Here is a 24,064-nt window from a genome sequence, read left to right on the forward strand (position 1 = left end):
GGGCCCAACTCTCAGGGGACCGACTCGGTGACTGAACAGCTGCAACGCGCCTACGAGCAATCACGGGGGGAGATCACAACATTTAAGCTACATATGCACTCAATATTAATTAGATTTTAGAGGAAGAAATTCTTCAAATAAAAAGTGAATAAACTGTGAACAGATATAATCACTTCTACCATATCAACAATATCTGCTAACTTTCATGGCCTGCTGCTGGTGGACAAACATGGACACACTTTTTAAATAACCAAGTATTTTATGACAATTGTAGGAACACAATGTTTTTTGGAACAAAGCAACAAACTCTATAGAAATACAACTTAATCATGTGCAGTGCATTACATTACTATCAGGAAAGAAACATAATAGTGTGTTGTTGTTGCGCCTCAGTGGAATGGCGTACATTCCCTTCTCAGGTCCAGTGTGGCTCGCGTCTGTCCGGGCTGGGTCACAGCAGACTGGTCCTCCGATTCTTCAGTATGTCCTGAATGGCGAGCGTGAGCTGTGGAGAGATTCGATTGAAACATGAGTGTCTATTTGTACATACATGTGCACATAATTTCACACACACACATACGTAAAAATTACTTACTGCTTGTTGCTGTGCAAGATTGCCTCGATAGAAGGCCTCTCTACGTTTCTGCTCCTTCTCATCCAACCAGAAAGTCCCAGCTTTGTCCCTAACCGCGTCCTCGGGCAGCTGAGGATGCTGTTGTCGCTGAAACATTAATACATGGTTAGAAAGGATAAGATATACATAAGTATCCCCCAGGGGGGATTTCATTTTCAGAAACATCGCAACTCAGCTTCACAGCAACTTAAAACAATACCTACCCAAATATTATATCTATATATATACATATATATATACGTATATATATGTATATGTATACAGGACTGTCTCAGAAAATTAGAATAATGTCTTGATTTTTCTTTTTTTTTTGTAAAAAAAAAAAAAAAAAAAAACATGCATTCTGGATTCAAATCAATCAAATAATGCAAAGCTTTTTTTTTATTCTTTGCTTTTTATTATGATTTATTTTAAAAACTCAAATATTAAACAAATCACTTGAATTGTCTAATTAACTCAAACACCTGCAAGGGATTCCTGAGCCTTGACAAACACTCAGCTGTTATAAATCTATATATATGTATATGTATATATACAGGCACGTGCACAGATAGAGCCCTAGTGGTGCTCAAGCACCAGCCCTTTTGCCCTGGATGAGAAAAGTGCCCTTTTTGCTGGAGACACTTTTTAAAATAAGTATTTAAGAATAAAAAATAGTCTCTGTCATCAAGTCCTCCCAAATGTGTTTGGATATCTGTCGGGGCATTTATTGGAGTTCTTGTGAGAATTTCGCCCCGACATGCTCACGAGCCCCAGCTGCGCCCCCGCCGCGCCCCTCCCTCCTCCTCCTCCACCAAACGGGTGCACCTCCTTCTCCTCTGACCCGCAGCAGCAGACACACAGGTCATGAGTCATGACGGTGTTTGTCCCCTGACGTTGTTTGGTGATAAATTAACCACAACTGAAAATATTACGTCACAACTGGTCCGACGTTTCCTAAAAAAAATAAACAAACAAAAATTCCCGAAATCCGTGATTTCAAAGCCTAGTCCAGCTGCTTACTGACGTCATGTTTGAGAGACAGAGAGAGATAGAAATAGATAGATAGATAGAGAGAGAGAGAGCTCTGTTTAATAAATGCCATTTAGACAATTTCGATAGTATGTTGAATTTATTAATTCATTTTATAAATGTCACAATAATTCACAGCTAGAACAGAGCAGCTACACTATGCTAACAATAGCTCTCGGTGTCGTGCTATCCATGTGCCACATTGTTTTATGTGGTATGTTTCTCTTTGTTTTGTCTGTTCCAGTTTTACAAAGATCAATCTTGTATGAGTAATTGCAGAGGGTGAAAAGAGTAAACGCAAGAAAAAACAACACTTGTAAAAGCTTCTTACTAACCAAGAGTGATGTCATGCTGGGAAATATCAGATTGAGGCCGTATAACGTTTTTACAGAAGTTTGATATTTCCCGGCATGACAGAACGGTCGAGGTTAGTACGTTGATTATTATATGGCATTTTTGGCTCCTATTATTTTGTATATTTGTTGGGGCGGCTGTAGCTCAGTGGGGTAAGGGGGTCGTCCTGCAACCCCAAGGTTGTCGGTTCGATCCCCGCTCTCCCCATTAGTTACAAGTTGAAGTGTCCTTGAGCAAGGCACTGAACCCCCAGTTGCTTCCCGGGCGCATCACTGCAGCCCACTGCTCCTGAATAACTAAGGATGGGTTAAATGCAGAGAACTAATTTCCCCTTGGGGATTAATAAAGTATATATCTTAAAATGAAAATATATTGTAATTGTTAATAGAAAACATGTCATTTTGTTCAACTCTCATGTCTTCTCACGACACAATGTGTTTCAAGTGTTGCTAGCAACCAACTCCTTAACTTGGAAAAATCATTTTGGCGATGGGTGCCCTTTTTTTTGGTTTGAGCACCTGCCCCCCAAAATGTCTGTGCACGTGCCTGTATATATATATATACAGTGTTTCCCCTAGGTTTACAGCTTCAGGGGGGCGGGACCGACCGACACAAACACTTGAAACATGTTGGTGTTCACATACCTGCAAACTCATGAGGGGTGAAAATGGTGACGACGACGACGACGGGGGTCATTTACAGATGAGAAGCGTACACAAGCGCCATATATATATTAATGTTATGTTCGCTTGCTTTGGCGGTGCTATATTCTGATAGTTATTAAGTGTGAAGTAGTTAAAGAAAAGACGGTTATGGCTAGCGCCGTTTAGCTCGCGGATGCTAATCGCGCGCTAGTGTTTTTAGCATCAGTAACCTGGCCTGAGAATTCCATTCCATTGTCTCTGACGTATGTCTGTGTTCTGGTTCCGTGACGTCGCCAGTGACGTCACGGAGCAGCGAACCAGAGTCTATACTAGAAGTGATTTCCAGCAGGCTCCAGCAGCCCTTCTGCAAACAGAAGGGCTGCTATACGGCTGACACAGTGCGCTAGCAGTACCACTAGCGGTAGCAGTCATGCTCCGAAGGCCTTCCTAAATCCTAAAACCATAATAGAGACCCTCTGAACAGATCTCTGCTAGCATTAGGTTTATATTGTGAGCCATCAAAATCATCAAAGCAATGTTCTCATGTGTTCATACAGTTTACTGATACATTATTTAATTTCCTTTTGCAAGTTGACTTCATTTCTGCTAAAACTAGCCTCATTTTATATTTGCCATCTCCCCCGTCACCACGTTAACGTCACTCACCACTTTTGCTCTGAGGACCTCGACAGGGTGAGACATCGTCTGCATCGCCTCGAAGGCCACCGACACATCTCTTCTGCTCTTGTTCAGCAATTCCTGCAGAGACACTGTTATGTAATCCATGTATAAAACATCAACAGTTCTAAGATCTTTTAATTACATATACGTATACCAATAGCTCTTCATTGGTCTTTGTATCCAAGGTTTTCTGGTGCAAGCCTGCTAGAAGGTTGGAAGACTGAAAGACACATATTTATAAAGTCAGCACAGAGAGGCGTAACGTTAAACTCTTTAAAGTCCAGTGCGTGCAGTTTCACGAGACACAGCCCTGCTCATCATAATACATGCTTTGCAGCAAACGGCTCTTTACCTCGGCCTCGTACTCGGCCCAGGCATCTTTCCGCTCTGCCTCACTGAGCTCCTCCTCTTGTTTATGGTCCAACAGAGACTCGTGCTCATGGAAAGCCACGATCTGGTCTTTACACGTCTGTAATAGCCGTGCCAAGATAATATCCTTTGAAGCAGACACAGAGACGTCATTTTTATACTGGAAATTCCTTCTGTACGCCTGTCAGACAGCTGCTAAAATATTTACATGGCATCCAAAAGACCTGAAAATAAAGTCACCTTTGGCATAACAGAGATGGATCTTTTGCTTTTCTTGGAGTTCGGGTTGTCCAGCATGTCTGGCTCAAATGTGTAAAGTTCAGTCAGTTCAAAAAAGGTGTAGTGCCTCTCGATCTGCTGCTGATCCACCACCCGATTGGCCAAAGACTGCTTGGTCACCTGACGATCGTAGATCTTCTCCTCCATGGTGCCCTGGAGAAGGAAACGATTGCAGTGATAAGCAGGACTGAAAGATTTATGCACATTACACCATGTTCTACTGCCGTCAAAAGAACTATCCACTATTTCTGATGAATAAGAGCAAAGATTGGTGGAAAGACAGAACTAAATCCACATAAATTGATGTAGCCAAACAAAGTGTTTGTTCCCATTCTATCACTTAATCGTATTCTGGTTTTACGGTATATACATTGTAAGCTTTGTCCCCAAAACACAGAACGCAAACATTAAATTCTGTTTTAATGGCAACACTTGTTCCTGGGCCCAACAGACTGTAAAGAGATATGAATGAAGATGAGCTCACCTGGGCCAAGAAGCGGTAAACAAACACCTGATTCAGTTGACCGAAGCGGTACACTCTGTAAATGCTCTGCATGTCATTTGAGGGATTCCACGAGGCATCGAAGATGATGACCCTGTTGGCTGCAACCAGGTTGATGCCGAGTGAGCCGGCTCTCGTTGAGATGAGAAACAATCGGCCGCTAAAATAAAGAACAATCAAATACAGAAGAATATCAGAAGACAACCTGCGTCGTGACACTTAGAAATATTCTGTCCGGTCTAATCAATCAAATCAATGTAGAAAGATTGAAATATAAGTCAGAGAATGTGTACCGAACATTGGAGACATTATTGAACTCATCTGCCCATTTCTTCCTCAACATAGCATTGGTGGAGCCATCCAGACGATAGTAATCCACGTTTTTAATCCAGCTGCGCGCTGTCAGAACGATAAAGCACAAAAATCAGAAGTGAAGCAGCATCGAGGAGGACATTTAATATTAATATATTAATTAATATTTTCTTTGCCATAAACACAATACCTTTTAAAGACGATGAGTCTCTGGCTTGGTGAGAAGCCTTGAGGAAATCCTCAATCAGGTTCAATGAGATCAATGACTGACTAAACACAAGCCTAAAAATGCACAACATGTATTTGGTTAGATGTGAGAACGAGCCGGCGTCTTTGCTTTAGATTAGAAAAGAATCGTACACTTTTTCGTCCAAGTCTTCAGCCATTCTGAGGATCTCAAACAGGAGCACCATCTTCCCCGAGTGCTCCATGATGTTGGCGTCCTCCTCAGACAGCAGGTTCTTGAACCAGCGCTCCGGACTCTGAGACGTCACGCTCATGGATGCTCTCTCTCCTACGCAGAATCAGACACGGGACAAACTACTTTAGAGGTCAAACCTCAGGGTTGGACTTTGAGTGAGAAATGTAGTTTCAATACCTCCCGCTGCTGCAGCGCCAATCATGACTGCACTGCCGTCATTGTTATTCCAACTCAGTCTTCTACATCAGGCAAAGGAAGTGAATAGAGAGACGATGATTAAAATATATGTCAAAAAACAAGGTTGAGAACTGCAGTTGAAGGGAATCAGAGTGGCTCCAGAAAGTACTTGTACTTCTTTTTTTCTTCTATTTTTAAAAAACAACTAGATGTGCAGAAAATTTCATGAGAAACAAATGCGGTGATGATAATTTGTGAAAGCAGTCTGATTATCGATCATAGCGAGTCGTACCTCTCAGCTGCAGTGGTTTCATTTCTCTGCAGAGCTGCTGCTTTCATTGTCTTCCTCTTTTTAACATGGCTCTGTCGTGAAAATCAAGTTAAGTGTTGATTCAAATATGAAAACACTAAACATCGACTCAGAATATATCAACAAGGATTCAATCATGCAGCGAACCTTGTTCTCTTTGTCGATATAGTTGAGCTGAAGGCACCAGGGATGAGTCCAAATCCGGCTGAGCACCTGAAAGTCCTTGAACAGGTTTGCTCCAATCCTCCCCCTGGCTGTGTTCGTCAGGGAGCCCACACCTGGACAAAACAAACATGTGTACTTCAGATGGACGGAAATCTGCGAAAACAAAGATCTTGGGTACAACACCATTACTGAAGTTTATTTCCTTTACTCGTCAGCGGATGACGATGATGATCATTCACACCTCAGCTTTTGATCATTTAGTGAGTTGAGTGTGACTGAGTTGGATAAGTTGTTAGTAAAATGTCTCTCTGCCAGACTTGGGTTCTACAGGACACTATATCTTTATATTATAGAAACTTCAATAAAATAATTATGTATTCATGACAATTAAAAATAATATACAATGGATCATATCGTCTTAAAGGTTTTCTTTACAGGATTCAGAGCATTATTACAGCACCAACAACGATTTGCTATTTAGAGATATAGTGGAGTAATATATGATATGATATGATATTCCTTTATTTGTCCCACAGTGGGTAATATCTACCCGAGCAGAGAATTAAGTCACTTACCATCTTGTGCGTTGTTATCAGAGCTTCTCTTTGTGCTTTTTAGTGCACGTGAAATGATTACATCTACATTCCTTTGAGTAAAACATGTGAAGAGAGATTCTTACCGGCGACGTGGTCCAGGTAGTAGCGGTACAGCCTGTACTGGTGTGGGGTAACCCTCACCTCCAGCACGTACTCGTGTTTGGGAGGCAGAAACTGAGTCAACTCGGAGTAATCTCTTCTCTGGGGACGAGACGGACACAGTGCTGTGAGAGCTGAACTACTAACGCACGCTGCGGGTGTGCATACGGAGTGCGCTGCGGGCAGTTGTGCGTTTACCTGCACACATCCAACCAACATTGCATGAAGCACATGTGCTCGCTTCTTCATGATCCGGACGTCTCTCGACGTGGAGTCGGCACACTGGCCGTTCTGTATGGGGTTGATGAAGCGGTTCCTGAACTCGCTCAGCGAGCCCAAAAGATTCCTCTTGATGAAATTGACCATGCAGTGGTCTGTAGGAGCAAGACGAGATGGACCAGTATTAAAGGTGTGAATCTTCTGATATCACAAGTCGGTACCAAATAAATTCTCTATTTATACAAAGGGTTTCTAATTTCAGAATCTAATGAGAGAGGTGTGGAACATTATGGAATAAAAGCAGATTAAAGTGTGTGTCCGAATATCGTGTTTCTGTTTTTCTAAGTAATATCAACTGGTTGCTATAATTAAACACACAAAAGTACACCGAATACAAAATCTAACATTTATGAATGCTAAAAAGCCAGAGTAAACACATTTCAACATTATTTCATATTGTATATATTATTGCTTTTTATTTATATTTAATATAATTAAAATTATAAAGAAAATAAAAGTGCCGTTACATCAATAAAATTGTTCGGCCGAGGTTATCTGTCTTTTTATTTCTCAGAAACTTTTCAAAATGCCGATCAATCAAATTAATTGTATACAAAATAACACTTTTTTCAACACAGCACACACCAATACTTGACACGACTTTGACTCGGTGTACGTATACAGAGCCACCGTCTATCAAAGCAATGTTTCTTTTGTCAAAAGAAATACATAGATATTTGGAGAGATTCATAATCTTATAGAAGAAGAATCTCTATTCTTACATGAACCAATTTTTCCTGAACCTCTAATCAATAAGAGTTTGAGTGTCAAAATATAATGCCTACACTAAGTTTGCAGTTTAGTTTGAGTATCTATATATCGATATATATATATACTTTTGTTCTTCAACATCCTTGTAAACAAAGTGTGATCTCATGGTAATATTAAATAATATGATGCAGTGGTGCAGACTTACACTCATTCAGGTTGTTTTGGAGGGGTGTGCCAGTGAGCACCACTCTCCGCTGGGTCCTGATGGCATTCATAGATTTGGAGATGTTGGATCTTTCGTTGCGCAGGATGTGCCCCTCGTCACACACCACAAAGTCTGGACCTGAAGGACCGAGAACACACGAGAGGAAACCGATCAGAACCGTTTCAATCAGCGAAGCAATGGCACACAAACCATTGTGATAATATCATGCCGTGACACAGTTAGTGTACCTGGATTCACCAGTAGGCTCTTTAAATCCTTCTTGCACTCCGGATCCTTGATTGTCTGGGCCAGCGACATGTTGCGGTACATCTCGTATCCCATAATCATCACACCTCCTTCTCTCCGCCACCTCTGCAGAGCCCGGATGCGTTCCCTCAAATTCTTTACTGTGGCCAGTTCTGTGACCTGAAACATATTTGTGCGTCTGAACATTAACCACCAGCTGGGAGGCATAAAGCATCGGAGGCACAGAATTAAGTATCGCCCATTTGTGTTTCTGCATACTTTCACTTGATCCTGTTGCATGTTGCTTTGCCATTTCTTGAACTCGCCGTCCCAGTTGAGGATGGTGTTAAGCGGACATACGACCAGGGCCGTTCGGAATTTCAGGTTCTCTGACAGCAGCACCGTGTGGAGGAAAGTTACCACCTATAAAATAACACAGGTGTGAATATGAAGCAGTCAATAGGCCACATTCATTAAAGCATAGTGGGTGACATTATGGGATGAGCAAGCAATAAAAAATACTAATTTATTTTAAAGGTGACGAGCAATATCTAAAATGATTTGAAAATGTTTGGTGTATTAATTTGTTCCGCGAATGAGAGCATTGAAAGAGTCTCTGACTTCACCTGCAGAGTCTTTCCCAGGCCCATGCAGTGAGCCAATATGCAGCCCGTTCCAATGGAAGAGTTGGCCTTCTTCACAGACTCACAGCAACAGTCCCAAATAAACTGGACGCCTGTCAGAGAATAAAGACAACGTGGCAAGTTAAGTTTTGTCAGAGCACAAAAATGAGACTCAACTGCGAAAATATGCAAATAGACGGCAATGCAAATCAGCATTAAAGCTACATTTCACACCTATTACGGACGAACGGGTTTGCAATGGAAATCAGGTAAACCAGTTGAGTTTTGGGAACTGATCGGTAACCAGCGGTTCTGAGATATTTGTGCATTCAGACTCGACTGTATCAACTAATGCCGTTTATTGACGTTGCTGGGGGAGCAGCTTCGGAGCCGGTGACACCAGCCGTCTTAACAAACTGGTTAGGAAGGCTGGCTCCATCATCGGCTGCAAGCTGGAGCACCTGGAACAGGTGGTGGAGAGGAGGACGTTGAAGAAACTGCTGTCCATATTGGACAACCCGGACCACCCTCTCCACCACCTCCTACAGGGACAGAGGAGTACTTTCTCCAGACGTCTCCTCACGCTCCGCTGCCACAAGGACAGATACAGGAGAACATTCCTGCCGACGGCTATGAGGCTCTACAACAGATCACCTCTTGCCAGATCGTAATATTTACACTATGTTGATCTGAACTTCACACATTTCATTTACTTACACTACACACATACACATTTCATTTTCATTTACACTACACACATACACACACTTTGCATTTTGCACACTGTCTATATTTAATATTTTTATATTTAATTGAATTTGTCATTAGTATTGTGTATGCATATATGTTGTATATATACATTTATATTTTACTTTGTATACTTCTTGTATATATCTATATCTTTCATCCCTGTTTTTTATATTTTGTTTTATATTTTATATTTTATTCTTGTGTGTTTAGTTTATTGGTGCTGCTACTGCTATGACAAATTTCCCCTTGGGGATTAATAAAGTATATATCTATCTATCCATCTATCTTAACATGCCTGAGCATAAAAGTAAACCATGTCCTCCTCAGTGGGATTGAAAAGAGAGCACACACTCACCGTCCACCTGGTGAGGCTTCAGCCACGTCACCAGGTTTCTGTGCACCTGCACAAGAGGCTTTTTGGTCAGCTCATCCTGATCCAGGATCAGCTTGGTGGTGATGGGGCACACTATTTGACTCAGCTCATCCTCGATAACAATACTCTGGAACACAAAGTCAGCATTTTGTCTGTTTGGTCCCTTCTAGAAAACCCCAATCACTGTCATTGATCAACAGGGATACATGATCTAACGATCAGGTCCTGTAGCAGAAATGTTTTAAATGACAGTAAATATCCATCGGTCATAGTTCAATGGTCTGTTCGACCTGCTGTGTGGACAGTACCTCTCTCCTGTCCTCCATCTGTTGCTCCCTGCTTGCCAGACGTTGGCATCTCTCCTGCTCCTCTCGGACGGCTTCCTGGGTCTCAGTGCGGAGATTCTCGTCGTCAATGATTTTGCGGATCTTCTTGCGTCTTTTAGGAGTGCCTTTCCCGTCGCTGTTCTCCTCACCGGCATCCTCTTTATCACTCTGCTCAAAAGCAGCAAGATCCACCAAGCAGTATGACCATTAGACATCAGAGGTAACTCACACGTTTCAGTATCAGAGGTGAACATGGTCAAGCTTACACCCCAGACCGTTCACTCTGCTCGGCAACAACCAATCGACTTGAGACTCCGTCACTTCGAGCTAATCACGCGACAAAATCAAGACCGTTTGCTGTCCTGGCTCCATTGGTGGAACGAGGTCCCCACTGACATCAGGACAGCAGGAAGCCTCTACATCTTCCGCCAGAAACTAAAAACACATATTTTCCGACTGTACTTTGAATAAAAACCGATGAGCACTTCTGTGGCACTTACTCATGGTATTACTCATTGTCTTTCCTTTATTACCTTCGCATTGAAAATGCGGAAGGTTATGTTTTGATCGGCGTGTATTTATTTATTTATTTGTATGCGTGTTATTCGCAAAACTCAAAAAGTATTGAACCGAATCGCATGAAATTTGGTGGGATGATTGGTTATTATCCGGGGACCAGTTGATTAGATTTTGGGATCGATCGGGTCAAAGTTCAAGGTCAAAGGTCAGGAACAGGTCAAAATCTTCTTGAATCGCATGAAATTTGGTGGGATGATTGGTTATTATCCCGGGACCATTTGATTAGATTTTGGGATCAATCGGGTCAAAGGTCAACATCTTTTTTTTACCATAGCACGATACATTTGTCCAATTGGCATGCAACTAATGCCAATATGTTCATAATTCAATGCCCAATCTTATGATATGAGAAGGTATGCGCTCTACCGAGTGCCCATTCTAGTTCTTGATGTTCTGAGTTTGTAGTTATGGTTGAATGCAATTATTGTGAGTCGCTAAATGACATGTAATGTAATGCAACAGCTACAGATCAAAGCAGTCATAACCCACTGGGTTATGACATCACACAATACCTTTTCACTGTTGGTGTCAGACAACCAAATGCAGGGCACTACAGCTTTCTTCTGCTCGTGACTACGGGGGGCCTCCTTCACTTTACTGGATAATTTGGAGCTAAACGGAGAGAATAAGAAATTAAATCAAACTAAGTACATATTAAACATACTGAAGTGTGTGTGTGTCATCCAAAGGAAGTCTTTCAGTTTAATATCAGCAGAATTCAGATATTGCTGCATAACAGACGTCCCAGAGTCAGTCTGCTGACCTCGTTACCCCACTTTACTCGGGATATAGTGTTTGACATCGACGGCAGCTGAAATGAATGTACCTTTTGAGTTTGTTTCCACCGGCCTCATCCTCTGACTGACTCAACTCCTCGCTCATCCCAAGATCCTCCGACTCAGACTTTTCCTCCTCACTTTCACTCTCAGCTTGACAGATATGGAAATCAGACGTTAGAGCAAAGTAGGTCAAGACAGTTGAAGCTTCAACTCTTGGACGTGTCCTTACAGCTCAGGTGTTTTCTGCTGGCTCTCCGCTTGCTCTTCGGCTTCGCTGCAATGCTCTCTGGCTCGTTGCTTGGCGTTACCTCCTCTAAGGTTAGTTTGAGGCGGAGAAGATGGTGCCTGGATTTGGTCTCATTAGACGTGGTGTCAGAGGATTCTGAAGTCAATTCTTCCCCTGCAGCAGATATATTGCATCATTTCAAATGTTCAACTAGCCACAACTTTGGCTATAAAATGCAAATATCAAATTCTACAATAGTTTTAGAAGAATAAAAAAAATTCAAAAAGCTAATAATGGAAAGCTAGATATATGCCACTTAAAAAAATAAAATAAAAACTTACCATTCTCATCCGTTTCCTCGTCTTCATTTCCTTCTTTGACCGTCTCCTCCTCCTGCGTCTCCTCATCCGAAGAGATATCGTCGCCCGAGGAGTAGTTGGCTTTGATTTGGGCCAATAGCATTTTCTTAGCGATTCTTTCAAAAGTGGAAAAGAAGGAAAAGGTACCTGAAGTTCATTTCATGATCAGAAACAATGTCTCCAGCTCATTAGTTATATTTTAAGGCTAAATCACAATCAAATATTATTACAGCTGGACTTGAACATAAATTTATTTCAGCTGATAAATTTATTATAAATCTATTCAGATATCTTCGCTTAGTCCCCCGTTAGTTCAATCCACATTATGTGTCAATAATAGTCTTGAACTGATGTGTCAATTTAAAGTTTAAATTTTTTTTTAAGTGAACTGGCACAACACTGGAAGACATGCATTTAAAATAATGCCAGGGGAAAAAAGAAAAATGATACAGAGTCGTTTTTAAAAGAAAGAATTTATTACAAGTATTCTTCACAGAAAAAGAAAAAAAAGACATACAATTTCATTGGCCTTTGGGAAAGAGGGACAGTTTTATTTCCTACAATGTTTTTCGCTTGCTCGAGTCTAACAAACACTTCTCAATTTATTTTTCCATGTAAAAAAAAAAAAGATGCATTGATCATTTGTTCATTTAATCGTGACTCTGGCGTTAAAGAGCTACAGGCGGTTTGAATGAAAACGGACTGGAAGGCAACCAGACAATTATTGTTGATATAAAGACATGTGAGACACAAACACAGAACTACTAACAAAGTCTATACATAAATATTTACTCAGAATGAAACTAATTACAACCCTTTTACTCCAGTGGAGAATAAAGTTTTTATGAAATGAGGAAATGATGCACATAATCTGATGCAGTTCATGTTTTCTAATTTTAAAAAGTGTATGGTTTCAATACCATATTGTGTTTTGAATACGTATTAGTACGTACGATGCGTTACCCTCTTTAACCCATTCTACATCTACATGTGTTCAACACGCATTTCCAAACACGAAGCCGACATGTAATTAATTACACAAGATAACGGAGAGTCACACAGCTCACATGCGTCTGGCTCGAGTTCATCAACTCTGATCAACTTCTCGACAAGCAACCTGCATTACGCGCGGGGGTCTGATCCTGATCTCAAAGTGCGGTTGTCCATGCAGGTCACCGGAAACGGGACAATACGGATGTTAAATCCAATGTAGTGTGAGAGTTTAGAGTAAAAGACGTATTGCAGTATAGCAATGCCAGATGAAAGCAGCAGTAACCGGCCAATGCCTCGGATCTCATTTGACATGCTTCAACTGGGAAATAGGACGAAACAGAAAACACTGAAGAAAATCAACATATATGATTTGGGCATTATCGCCATTAGTATTTGCATGCAGTGTGGTTTTCAATGTAATAACACATTACGTTTTAGCCCACTAACTATGAACAATGTAAACTTTACATTTCAGCTGACTATTTTTCTAACGATAAAGTTGTGCTATCACTCCGGTTGAAAACAGACTTGAAGAAAATAGAAAAAAACGGGTGCCAATAGGAGGCTACGATATCCCAGATTTAAGTCATTGTTGCCTAACAGCACGGCATTCACTGCTGTGCTGTCAGAAAATCCAACCTGGAGAAAACATGAGAAACAAACATGGATGTCATTAAAGGCACAATGTGAATATGTGCTTTTTGCATACTCTCAATTCTCAGATATAAAACGTTCCTATTGACATTTTAAAGCACCGGCCCGGAAGGTTTATTAACACAAATTGTTATTGGAGGAAAACGCAACAGCCGGTTCCAACAGCCGGTTCACCCGTCAAGCAAGGTTTAAACTTAAGTGCGCAAAAAAAATATTAATCATTTTAAAAGCTACAGTATACTTTAGAAAATAGTCAGCAGTAATGTATATTATGTGTATAGAAAGTGGGGTAAAACATACAAAAAAACTGGTGCGGGTTTTGATGAACGGCTTCAATCGATACCGTTGATCGACAGGAAAGATGAGCAGCAGCTGCACATCACAGCCCAAATATTTAGAATATGATAATAATCTGGTGATTGAGATTATAAAGGGAATCAGCACCTAGGTCTCATGTTTATAACTTCACTTGAGACCCCCAACAGACAATAAAGCTAGTGATAAAATAAAGGTGCACTGAATGGATCCTCTGAACTATGTCAGTGGTAAAAGCATCCAATGAGTGTTATCACGACAACTCAATTACTTTGATTAAATATTGCCTTTGGAAAAATATTTTCAAATGTCATTTCTCAGAGCTTTGAGGATGACCAATATTTCTTGATGGTGCCCATTTATACCAATTAGAGCTCAGGCCAACCAAACCTCACATGAACGGCCACATGGAAATAAAAGCCATTTCTGAATGCATATGACAATAGATCTTGTTCATAGTTTTTACGACTGCCTCTTTTGTGTCGTTGTGCATGAGGAAGAGCCTCTCTTGGATAGAATACGTCACATGACCTTCAATGTTGACGCCAAAACATCCACACAAACCCTGTGCTGTCCCTCAGTCTTTGAGCAGCAATAACAACATTCCATCCACTTCATTGTGCTGGGGGAGGGACAGAAATCTAAAATATCTCAAAACCTCAGCAGATAAAACAGCCTGAGTGCATGGCTAAATACTAGTTGAGGTGAAGCAGTTTAAAAATATGTGTTTGTAATTTGAGATAGCCACGCCTCCACGAGTGTGAAAGCAGCACCATCAGTGACAGAAAACGTACAAACGTCTTTTGGAAAGAGTCCCTTATCACTACTAAAGCGTATTTCACATATGCAAAAGTGCACATTCCCAAACTCAAACAGCACTCTTACTAGATGTATCTGCATGTCAAATATTCTAACACTAAAAGATAAAGATGCAACCTCAGATCAGTGCTGCACAAGTATGGAAAGGGACTAGTAGCAGAAATATGATACCAATAAATACAACTGATTGACAGGAAAGCTGAACAGCAACTCAACCCATCACAGCCCAAATAAAATTTTTTTTTTTTTTTTTTTTTTTTTTTTAATGGGACTATAATCATCATCTGGTCATTTATATAATTTTGGGGAACAGTACCTGATTTTCATGTATCTAACTTTTTTTTGAGACCCTTGGCAATGAAGCCAGTGATACACCGGATGTGTCAGATGGACGCTCGGAAATAACTCAACAGTACAAATGAGCACTCCAGGCCTCCAGTTAGTGGCATCCTGCCGTACAGTCTGCTCTGAACTACATCAGGTGGGATTGTGGGAATGCCAGCATCCCAGGAGGACTGATATTTGATGTTTAAGAATATCCCGACCCTAGAGCAAGTAAGTATTTTGAAACGACACTACATACCAGGAGTATTAAGTCACAACACATTGTATCATTCATCATGGTAACCATGTGTAAATACCAGAGCCTTGATATTAGTGCCCTAAATAAACTACAGCAAAGCACCATTTAATAATCAAGGAAGGAATCTCTATTGAAATGCACTTCAAGATGTTTCAACGGCAACTGGCCGTTGGTGTCTACCATGTATTGTATATTATATAACTTGAATTCAGTGGAAAGAAAATGTAACAAATGTTGATGTGTTTGGGTGAGGCTTTGGGTGTTTATTACCAGAAACATTTTCTCTGCTTACAAATTTAGTGTGGCAGTTGAACAGTTTGTGAAACCCGAAAACAAATCCTGAGTGTTACAGAAGGTCATTATCATCGTTTTCAAAACAAAGTAATAAATCTGAAATAATGTATAAACACTGTCATCAAATGCAAACCCAATCATGAAAAGGCAGGTGTAAGTAAAAGCTCAAGGCATGTGTTGTCAAATAATCCCTCAATATATTCTGTGTCCAAAAATAAAAAGGGAAAAGGACGGAAATTTGACTTTTGTGCTTCAAAGAACTCAAAAGCTGGATAACATAAAGCTACGTTGCATTTACAGAGCCTGGTACATAGTATCAGATATCTTAAACAATACATTTGCCCTTTTATTATAACTATGGAGAAATCTAGTTATCAGACAATAACTAAATTATAAAAACATATCTTCAAAAATATAGTTTTAAAGGTGAAGCATAAAAGTTGTATACATGTGTAAAACTTTTGGTTGATTGAAAGAAATACTTTGTAACTTCATTCTTGAAATGTAAATGTGGACAGAGAATCTGACAGGCATGTTACAAACCCTGTACTTCACCTGTAAAGTGAACAGTGCTGCTCAATGGAGGACAACAGTTCTTCATGCATTCTATAATAAGTCAAACTGTTTGTTATAATACTGTCATTGAACACAGGTTGATCATGTAAAGCTGAAATAACTTTCATTCATTGTTCAAAGGTATGCTCAGACCTCTGGAAAGGCAAAGTGGGTCAACTGCAAGGTTGTCCTTTGGTTTCAGCATATTATATCAGGGAAATAAAATATATCTATATACATGTATGGTATACGATCCAATACAAATAATACATTATTTCAGTGAAATGCATCGCTAGCATTTACATGTATACTGGATTGCACACTAAAACTAAAAACATGTAGGCAAGCAGAGTATGTTGCTTATCGTTCAAAAGTCTGTTCTAGGACAATTCAGTCAGTGTCTCATAACGTGGGCCATCTGCTCCACAGCGTACCTTTAAGGTGTGTATTTGATTGACGGGCCTCTGCTGCAGCTACGTTTTGGCCTCGATTGATTAGACCGCAACCGAGTCATAAAGACACAAGTGCTGCTTGATTTTGCACAGAGTTTTGGTTTCATTGCCTTTTTTCCACATCTCGGTTTTTTTACTAATTCTACTTCCGGGCTTTTTGAACCATACCTATTTTCTGGATCTTCATCATCTTCTTCGTCTTCTGCTGCTGCTGCCCACGAGGGCCCAGAGTGCTCCTCGTCTTCTACCAACAAAAAAAATGTAACAAAATAAATGACTTGTTTGAGCAGAACGATAACGCCTGTGATCCAAGAACGGGTGAACAGAAAGCTGCATTTCACCCACAAGCCAAGAGACATGTTCACTTGGCCAATCATGAAAAGCACAGGTGAAATTAATAACTTTAATTGCAGCCACTTTACAGCAATAATTGTAAACAATGATCTTTAAAAAAACATTTAACATCACGCGTGTCTGCCAAGAGCTTTGCTCAGCATCAAAAGAGCGATCGGGAACTCAGTGCACGTTTTACAAATAATATTGGTGATACAATCACACATTTCTGCTTATAGGTGGATTTTAACCAACATGAGCCATTCAGCTTCCCACCAGGCAACCTACAGCAACCGACTCATAATGACTCACCCGATGATTGGTGGAATACTGCTACTCCCATTAAGGGCACATCTTCAGTGATTGGCTTCATCTTCTGATCACTTCCTTCACTCTCAGAGTCCTCAGTGTCATCTTCATCATCCTCGTCATCATCAGACGATGACGACTCCATTGCGTTCTGGTGAGATTTAGCCTTAGACTTTCCGGCCTGTATCCTACCCTGGGTTCTAGCCACGCCTTCATCCTCTCGTTTGACGAGGTGAGACTTCCCGATTGGCCTCAGCGTATTCAAGTGTTGTATTTTCTTCTGTGAATTTTGATCACAAGAGGAATCTGTCCCACTGCCCCTTCGCGATTTTACACTTCTGTTACTCGAGTCAGACTCGGGGGAACGGTCCAGCATTTTGCGTTTGCGGCGCATCTTCTCCGGTGAGATTGGGGTGTTCTTAGTGAGCCAAAAGAGACATTTCTTGGTCACCTTAGTTGAGGCTTTTCCTCCGTTCTCGTCACTCTGGGGTTCATCAGAGCTTTGCGTTATAGCTGCTCGCTCAAGCAGAGCTGCAGGGACTTCATCGGAGTCAGAGTCGTCTCTTGCTCTGTTCTCACTTTGTTCTTCAGTGTTTTTGGCTGGTGCCGAGCTGCAGGTCTCCTCCGGGTCAGAGTCGCTGTCACTGTCTGCTGCCGAAGACGTTTTGGCCTTGACGTCACTCGGTCGACGCAAAGGCGTCGTCTTTATACGAGGAGAGCGTCTATTGCCTTGTTCTTCTTCTGCGTGTAGAGATGCAATCGAGTTGTCATTACTCATCTTGCCGTCAACATCGGTCTCTTCAGAGTCCGACACATCCTTTCCCTCTGACTTATCGTTCACGTGGATGTCCTTCTCTGGGGCATCAGGGGACGGCTCCTGCTCCATTGGTACAGGTGTAAGTTTTACGACTAGTTTTTTAGTCATGTTGACCCCACTTGTGGAAGGCTTCAGGCCAATCTTCTGTGCCCTCTGTCTCGCTCCGTGTGAATCTAAATCCAAGTTTTCCCCAGGGCAGGCATGTACGGTCCTCCCAGCCACGAAGCCTTTGGAGTCCGAATCATAATCCTCCAAATGTTCAGCTGCCAATTTCTGCAAGTCACTCAAGCACCTTTTATCGGGGGTATCTGGCTCTGCGTCTGTTCCAGGTTGTGCATTAAAGTCCTCACTAAAGAACTTTTCCCAACAGCTCATTACATCCAAGTCGCTGAATTCTTCCTTCAGGCTATCCTCGAGTGCTGCGAGGGATTTCCGCAGGCCTTTAACTACTGACAAAAAAGAGTTCAGGTACAGATTGCGAACAGCAGGTGCTTGTTTGTTTGCCGTAACAGAATGAATGAAGTTGACAAATGTCCGGTTTAAGATGTTTGTGGAGTCCACTAAATGTTTGGCCTTTTTGGTAACATCCTTGGAAATCTGCAGCGTGTTATAGTTGAATACCACACTACCGTCCATTCCAGTGTGATCCCATTTATCCAGGGGAATGTTTTGTGGCAGGTGTGGCAACATGGCGTAGAGGTCAGATTTCTCCGGCTCTACTCGGTTCTTCCTGCGCTGCTGATACCACAGATGCTCCATGTTCTCAAGCACATTGTCACAGGCCATCACCAGGTCAAACAGGGTCTCTGGGCTGCACACATAGCAGTACCATTTGCTTTCCAAGATGCCAGACAGCTCCTTCCTTCCCAAATTTCTGAGAATACACTTCTTGCAGAAGGCATTACTACAGAAGTCACAGCAGATCAAGTTGCCTCCTTCAGCACACCATCTGCATGAGTGAAGAATAAAGACAATAAAACACTTGATATAAGTTTAGCACAAAGTAAGAAAATATTATTTGGAACAAATCCTACCGGCATTGCTCGTCCATTCCATCTCCATCCTTACTGATGTCATCACTTGAATAATACTTGTAGCAAGACTGACGAAATAAAAACATTAAATTGAAGAGTTACAGAGAGCGTGGTCAAAAATATATATGAAACATGGAGATTGTTCTCATTAACAAAACAAATGTACTTTCAATTCAATAAGAAATATAGCTTCATGGCCATTTTCAATTACCTTCAAATACAGAAATATTTTGGCAACATTTAATCTTACTTCTCACAAAACTGTCTAAGCATGTCAAACAGTTGGGTTGTTGACAGACTGCTCAGTATACATATGTATTAACCATTTAAATATAGGAAATAACAATGACTGAGAAGGACATTGACTTTAGTTTGCATATCAATATTTAGATTCAATATAATTGCTTAAACTGCACGTCCAAATTCTACAGCGCTGAGGTATCATGATTTTATTTTTTATGCAGAAATGGAAAATTCCTCTTCCCTTGTTTTTATTTACCTTCATCTATCTTATACACACTGCATTACTGTGGGAAATAAGGCTAAAGTGTGGGGGGCCACTGGTCGAGATTGCGATTGTGGCATATTCAGAGACAGCGGTTTCAGTTCAGGCTCATTGAACACCACCACCAACCATTTAGTCTTGGTGCCGACTATGGAGCCTTCTTCATATAATTTAATTAACTTTATAAGTCATATGTGCATTTTATTTAAAGCAAAGATTGAAAAAGAAGAAATGCAAAAGGGAAATCAAGGCTGATAAGAAACCAATCTCAATATCGATGGCGTCATTATTCTATAGCCATAACACTGATATAAAAATGTACTTCATAATATGCTTAAGCAAAAAACGTGTCTACTGACACTTTACAAAACATTCAGGATTTTTTTTTAAAGCAGACTCACCTTGCAAATAAGTACTTTCAGAACTGGATGTCGAAAGAAGGAATCCTTCTGGTAATGGTTTACTTGTCGGCCACATGCAGTGCAACTGACGATTCCCATGTGTTCCACTCCTGTAAAAAAAGGACACATTGTCATTCGTGAAAAAATGGTTACATGTCTAAATATTATTATAATGGCAAAGTTGAGTATCCAGTGATCTCTCTCTCTCTCTCTCTCTCTCTCTCACATTGAAATAATGATTATTGTATAAGTGAAGACAAAAAATGGTTGTGTCTCAGTAACTGTATCAGTATAGCCATGACCTTGCATACCTCCCTTCAAGGAAGTGCCCGCCCCGGCAGCCCCGACAAAAAAAGTCTCCATATCAACACCTGTCTCTAAAGAAAATAAGAACGTTTCCCATTCCTTGTTATGAATTCTTTATTACAGTGTATAAAAAGATAGAAACTTTGAGACACTCCTCTGAACAGCAACTTTACACATAACATGCATGCGGTTTCAATTCGGCTCCTTCTTGCAAGAATAAATTACCTGATTATTGATTTCACACACTGTGTCGAGTAGAATCTTTTTAACAATGACCACGCCATATTGCGACACAAAGTTACAGGAATTTTGATCTTGCGTCTGGAGTTTTTTTCAGTCCGAGTGTCTTTTGTCCACAAGCGATCAATGCATGAGTAACTTCAGCAAGTGCCTTCTTTCTGTTTCAGTACATGAAGTGATGTGCAATGTTGTAACAACAACAACTAGAAGTGACTGACCTCCACGTCTCCTGGAAAACTCTTTCCGCAGTACGCCTGATTTCCGGCTCCGAAACTCGGGACCCCTGAAGTCATCTCTTCCATTATCAACAGGTTCCGGCCTCACCAGTACAGTGCCTGGGTAACAAAACATATCACCAATATATCAAAGATATTCCATCATTATCACACATGCAATGTTTATTATTATTTGCACTCCAGAAAAGTTATGAGGCAGCACAAATAAGGAAACTATAATGGGAAAAAGTTAAGACCTACCTTTTGGTAATCTAGTGACGTCAATGAGACCATTTGAATTAACTGGTAAATCCATATCCTCACTTGCATCGGAGTCCCCAGATTCATCCAGTCCAGAGTGTTTTATGACAATAGATGGTTTTCTGATATACAAGTGAAACAGAAAAAGTCTAAGTCAAAGAGCTTCGCAAGAGTCCCTGAGTAACAACTTGGTTCGAGCCCAAATGGCATGCCTCCTAATTGCAATACATTGCATTTAATTTAGCTCAACATACAGTATTTTCAGCAAAGATCTGCATTAACTATTTGAGCATTTATTACATATCTATGCTTTGCAGGTTGAATATGAAATACTGACTCACCTCCTTGAGTATTTGGTATCAACTCCTGCCTACAAAGAAGAGCATATTATTAGTTTAGTGTTCAGTTAGAAATCTAAGAAAATAGAGAAAAAAGATAAATAAAATATCTAAGTGACAAGCTCATTCAGCATCTAGTACTTGGTTTATGAAAACAATTTCATTCTAAGAAACTATGACGACTACGATTACTTTAACTCCCTGTGTCATGAGCAGTGTCCACTGGTTTTATACCAGCCAAAAATTAAGAATTTATTTTTACTGTCACAATCTTGTATTATTTGGCATGTCATCTTGATCTCAAATGTGATTCCCATTCAATGTTATAGTTGTGTTCAATAATAACAGTACTACTCACTGTATTCAGACAATAATTCAACACTAAAGTGAAACACCTTTGAATTGATAAATCCAAAGTTATTCATTCATCTTTATTGCAGGAAACACACTATTTAAAAATATATTTTTTTTACTCCTTTAAACATAGGCGCCTTTCGAGAACATGGCAGGAGTACAGGTTTGTCATAGTGCTGACATTTCTTATTTTCTCTTAATATTCATATTCTGTATGGCTAATAATTATATTTGTGAATCCACCTAGCAACGATGCAGTAACTTGACCAGAATAGTCAGCTGGTCTGACCAGCTACAGAAAATCAATTTGCTGAAAATAGTATGACCACATAAGATTGTCTGCAGTAATATCCTACATATTTTTGCATTCAGGTACATATTATGAAACTCAAAATATAGTGTTATTGTCCATTTATGGCAGTGCAAATGTAATCGCATTTGGTAACTGCAATGTGTACCTGGTCATGAGTTGTATATCTTCACATGGTTATTAATGTGGAAATAGACTTTTAAACAAAAAATAAGTTTTATTTTCTTGTTTAAGAGTGAATTGCAATTTCATAAACAAACATTATTAGCCACTTTTCTAATGCAAGTTTAGCATGTGGGCTTCATCTACTTATCACAAACCGTATTTGATGCATTATGTGACAAACGCTCTTTGCTTTAAGTCGGGCGTTAATTGTTTTTCCAAAGTGTTGGTTCTAAATAACAAATGTGATCATAATGAAAAGAAACGATTACACATTTTTTTATAAACAGCTTTATATTTGTGTACATTTCTGAGAGTGACCATATTTTGTGCTGGATCCATTTTAAGATTACTGGCCCAATGGTGGCACCACCGAAATACAAAACTTGAGGTATATATAAAAACATCAAGAATGTTCAGTTACCACTGTCTCAGCATGACCTGTAGAGTTCCCCAAAGAACATCTTCTGTTTGGCAGACCTGTAATGATACATGTAAAGCATGTAAATATGGAGATTATACAAAGATGACTTTCAATTACTCATGATTAGAGTAAAAACAACAAATAAACGGTACCCTCTGCATTCTCTGAGGTTGGTGATCCATTGCTGTCCTCAACAGTAGAATGAGCCAAGTACTCATGCAGCTTGTTGACCAATACATTCAGCTTGCTTGGAGTGGTGCTACAGTCAAGAAAAAAAACATGTTTATGTAAATGTGTCAGTTAGAAGTGGCTCGCTGGTTAATAAAATTGTTTCTTAAAAGCGGATTAATAATCAGTTCGTATGAAGTGAATTTGGTGAAATCAACCGCTTAACATCCCATATACTATTTGACTTTAACTTAAGTCTCACACAACATCTACATCTCAACTTTTAGCCCAATATATACATCCAGTAGTCAAGGAATATGTTAAGAGACTATCATGTTTCATTAGTATTACGTTTCAGATTTCCAGAGAAGGGGCAGAATGACACAAGCAATGCAGCTTTCCACCTACATCGCAGGAAAAGCTGAACTCTAAAGCTCGCAGCAGTTCATCTTACTGTGCATTCGTGTTGCTGCAATACATTATGTGTTGAAGTGAAAGATCACAACTGGTAGAGTAAACTTGGGTAATGTGAGTTCAGGAGGAGTTTTAACTTTTGAGGGTTTTACTAATTATAAAACTTTTGAAATTACTGATTTGAAAAGACCACACCGGGGTCCTCGAAACACCCACTTGGATGACGCCTTTAAACGCACCGCCAAAGCGCAGCTAAAAGATGGCCTGAAAGATAGACAGTATAGCCTTCACTCAACGAATGTCTGTATTTGACTGCATTTATTTAAGTTAGGTCGGTGCACCGAGCTGGCTACATGACCGCATGTCTATGCTGGGTTACGTTAAACTGACCCGAAGTTACAGAGTTTAGCTATAGCGTGTAATGTAGCTAGCTAGCAACAGCTACGCCAAAAACATGCTAGCGTTAACGTGAACGTTATCTCGAAATAAATATTCGTTTTTCTAATTCACCTGACCGTAACGACTCGACATGTTGCGTCAGAGGGTAGCAACAAGTTGGGTCAACTCATAAATAGTTATTGTTATCTACGGTACCAGGTAACCTAGCTGCTAGCTGCTACAGCTACCTATGTTAGCTCGCTGTTGACTCAGAAGAGCGCGTTTCAGTCCGCAGGTTTTACCTCAGTGTCGCTGCAGACATATCGCGAAGCACGTGAACAAACGAGGTCGTTCAAGTCCTTATACTTTCATGATATTAAGATATTCCAGAAAAATCGTGGCGCTTAATCTGCAGTCACA

The 24,064-nt window shown here is 40.4% G+C and overlaps 1 protein-coding gene across 1 annotated transcript; it reads right to left on the reverse strand.

Annotated features, from left to right (window-relative positions):
- Positions 1–230: 230 nt before the first annotated feature.
- LOC130191694 (transcriptional regulator ATRX-like) lies at positions 231–22,984 on the reverse strand (the record flags this gene model as incomplete). The annotated part of the gene is made up of 34 exons (XM_056411355.1): positions 231–505; positions 596–721; positions 3,310–3,402; positions 3,479–3,544; positions 3,677–3,820; positions 3,934–4,125; positions 4,457–4,634; positions 4,768–4,873; positions 4,977–5,068; positions 5,147–5,300; positions 5,385–5,446; positions 5,677–5,747; positions 5,842–5,972; positions 6,539–6,656; positions 6,753–6,928; positions 7,750–7,887; positions 7,998–8,175; positions 8,275–8,418; positions 8,622–8,731; positions 9,724–9,868; positions 10,050–10,235; positions 11,159–11,258; positions 11,473–11,575; positions 11,655–11,825; positions 11,993–12,126; positions 16,844–16,919; positions 17,321–19,083; positions 19,169–19,236; positions 20,075–20,184; positions 20,839–20,955; positions 21,097–21,218; positions 21,438–21,466; positions 22,685–22,740; positions 22,837–22,984. Coding segments are annotated over 34 exons (5,661 nt in total), but the record flags the coding sequence as incomplete, so codon positions are not given.
- Between the last annotated feature and the right edge of the window lie 1,080 nt (positions 22,985–24,064).

This window comes from Pseudoliparis swirei, chromosome 3 (genome assembly GCF_029220125.1).
Source record: "Pseudoliparis swirei isolate HS2019 ecotype Mariana Trench chromosome 3, NWPU_hadal_v1, whole genome shotgun sequence".
NCBI classification, from domain to species: domain Eukaryota; kingdom Metazoa; phylum Chordata; class Actinopteri; order Perciformes; family Liparidae; genus Pseudoliparis; species Pseudoliparis swirei.